This window comes from Ipomoea triloba, chromosome 13 (genome assembly GCF_003576645.1).
Source record: "Ipomoea triloba cultivar NCNSP0323 chromosome 13, ASM357664v1".
In the NCBI taxonomy this organism is placed as follows: domain Eukaryota; kingdom Viridiplantae; phylum Streptophyta; class Magnoliopsida; order Solanales; family Convolvulaceae; genus Ipomoea; species Ipomoea triloba.
Genome location: NC_044928.1, coordinates 5,812,997 through 5,815,292, shown reverse-complemented (window position 1 = coordinate 5,815,292; position 2,296 = coordinate 5,812,997). Strand labels below are relative to the sequence as shown.

Genomic DNA, 2,296 nt, shown 5'->3' with positions numbered 1-2,296 from the left:
TAGTCCACATTCATAACATTTTAGGGCTTCATTGCTAACTTTACAGCCATTCTATAGATTGACAAAAACATAGTACTAAGATCATTCTTTGTAGTCTAAGTTCTAGATTCTGCTAAGTAAAAGTATTCCATTACCTATCAAATTCATCAACAGGGGAATCAGCCCTTTGAAAAGGAACTCTAGTCACACCAGGGGTTGAAAAAGTTGCATCTTTAGTGGCTTCCCCTGCAATTCTATCCACCAGGGCATCAATCCCCAGTTCCCCCGCCAGCATCCTCTATCTCTTGCTCTTTCTCCTTCTCTTTCTCCTTTTCTTGTTGCTGCTCCTTGTCCTTATGTTGCTGCTGTGTTGGTTGTGGTGGTGGAGTCACCCCTAAATCCCCCTCCTGTTGCTGTGCTGGTGGTGGTGATGGACTCAGCCCCAAATCAAAGGTCGGAGCATCTAATTGGTCCGATGGCTGTGTTGCTTGAGATAGCCCCAAGTCAAAAGAAGGGGCATTAGGATCCATTTGTTTCCTTGTCTTTTCAAAGGCCTCGACAAGGGCATCCACAGCCATAGTTAAGCTTTCACTACCAAAGAAGATGTCGTCCAGCTGGGATGATGTTGGGGTTGCAGTGGCTTCTATGGTGCTGGCAACATTTAGCATGTTAGATAAGCCCGAAAATGTCTTCCTCATCACATTTACGGGTGCTCCTTGCTTTCCAATTTCAGCCATAGCCTCACCAAACTCTCCTACTGTCGAAGCCAACTTTTGTAGGATCCCTGCCACCTTATCTACGCTTGATGATGGGATATTCAATGCAGCAACAGGAGGTTGATCATTCTGCCTGGAGGTGGCAGCAGCAATATCCGTAGGTTTTGATATTCTAGGGAGCACTGTCCCCCTTCCAAATGACCCTGCTTTGTTCTCTTCTTTAACCCTTTTTCTTGCAAGTTCAGCACTCCACCCAACAATGGTTGGGTATGTTCTATCCACTCTCATCCCCTTAAACTGTACTCGGTCAAAGTACACAAGCTGCACAAGACAGGGAGTTAGAATTGAAGGTTATTCACAGTTTGAAAAGTTCATATTCACACATTCATGTCCATATATTCACAGACTCAGTACAGTATATTCACATATTCAATACACTATTACTATCTGTTATAGATTCACACATTCATGCCCATATATTCACACCTTCAATACATTATATTCACAGTTTGAAAGGTTCATATTCACACATTTCAGTGATACTTGTTCACATATTTCAACAATTACAGTAGTATCTGTTCTAGATTCACACATTCATGTCCATATATTCACACCTTCAATAATGAAAATTCAAAATAAAGTGAACTTACTAGGATGAATGCAACGGGTCCAGTGAAGAATTGCTTGTCATTTTTCTGAAAAGATTGAATGGAGTCGACCATAGACTTGTGTGTATAGGCACACCAATTGTAGGTCTTGATTTGGTCAAGGTCTATCAAGGATTTTAAAATCCTAAAGTTGCAACACCTATCTTGGTGGCCACACAGCATTGCCGATACTATAAACAGGACAAAGTCGCGTTTAAACATATCTCCATGGTCTCCTCTTTTCAGAATTTGCACTGGCATTGATGTTGTGATTGGGGATTTACCATCAATTCCCCATCGCTCCCTCCATGAGGCCACAAGGTTGGCATACGCTGCACTATCACCATCTTTTGCCATATGCTCAAATCTTGTGGCCTCCTCAACCACGTTGCTCCCTTGTGGAATCCCCAATGTTCTTTGAACATCATCCTCTTCTATAAGCAGCAATTCACCCCCTTCGAGTCGGATTGCAGAGCGATAAACATCAAACTGCCTAATCAAGTACTTCATTAGAGGGCCTTCACTCTTTGTTAGTTGGAGGTGTAATATCCCTCCAAAACCGATCTCCTCCACAGCCCTTTTCTGTTCATTAGTCAGCTGTTGAACAAACTCAGCCACAATCTTCGGGCTCATTCTTGTATTCCACATTTTTTGTTGTTTCTCTACTGTTTCACCCTCATCTGTGCATGGATTTTTTCCTGTAGTTTTTCTCTTTGCTGCTCTTTCAGCCCGACTACCTTCCCCTTGTTCCACTGATTTCCTCTTTCCTGTTTATTTTTCAGCGGCAGATGGTCTATCATTACGCTGTTTTGTTCTTACTTCGGCTTGGATAGACGAGTCTGAACTTTCTGCCTCTGCAGCTTGAGAGGAAAGTATAGCTCTTGTGTTCACATGGCTAGGATTTGTTTTCTCCATTGCTGCCAATTGTACCACTGAATAGTTTAGAAATAAAAA

General features: G+C 42.4%; 1 protein-coding gene across 1 annotated transcript; it reads right to left on the bottom strand.

Annotated features, from left to right (window-relative positions):
* Positions 1 to 248: 248 nt before the first annotated feature.
* On the bottom strand, positions 249 to 2,257 carry LOC116001099. Its single transcript, XM_031240998.1, has 3 exons — positions 2,146 to 2,257; positions 1,346 to 2,109; positions 249 to 1,016 (listed from the first exon to the last, which is right to left on the bottom strand). Exons 1-3 carry the CDS (start codon positions 2,255 to 2,257, stop codon positions 249 to 251), a joined length of 1,644 nt encoding a protein of 547 aa, XP_031096858.1.
* Between the last annotated feature and the right edge of the window lie 39 nt (positions 2,258 to 2,296).

Bases quoted from the DNA above. Each gene is read 5' to 3' on its own strand.
- LOC116001099 (XM_031240998.1), bottom strand. From the start codon at position 2,257: ATGGAGAAAACAAATCCTAGCCATGTGAACACAAGAGCTATACTTTCC. The intron at 2,110-2,145 runs GTAATGATAGAC...AAAAATAAACAG, and splicing joins CGAAGTAAGAACAAAACAGC to GAAAGAGGAAATCAGTGGAA. The intron at 1,017-1,345 runs GTAAGTTCACTT...TGTCTTGTGCAG, and splicing joins GACCCGTTGCATTCATCCTA to CTTGTGTACTTTGACCGAGT.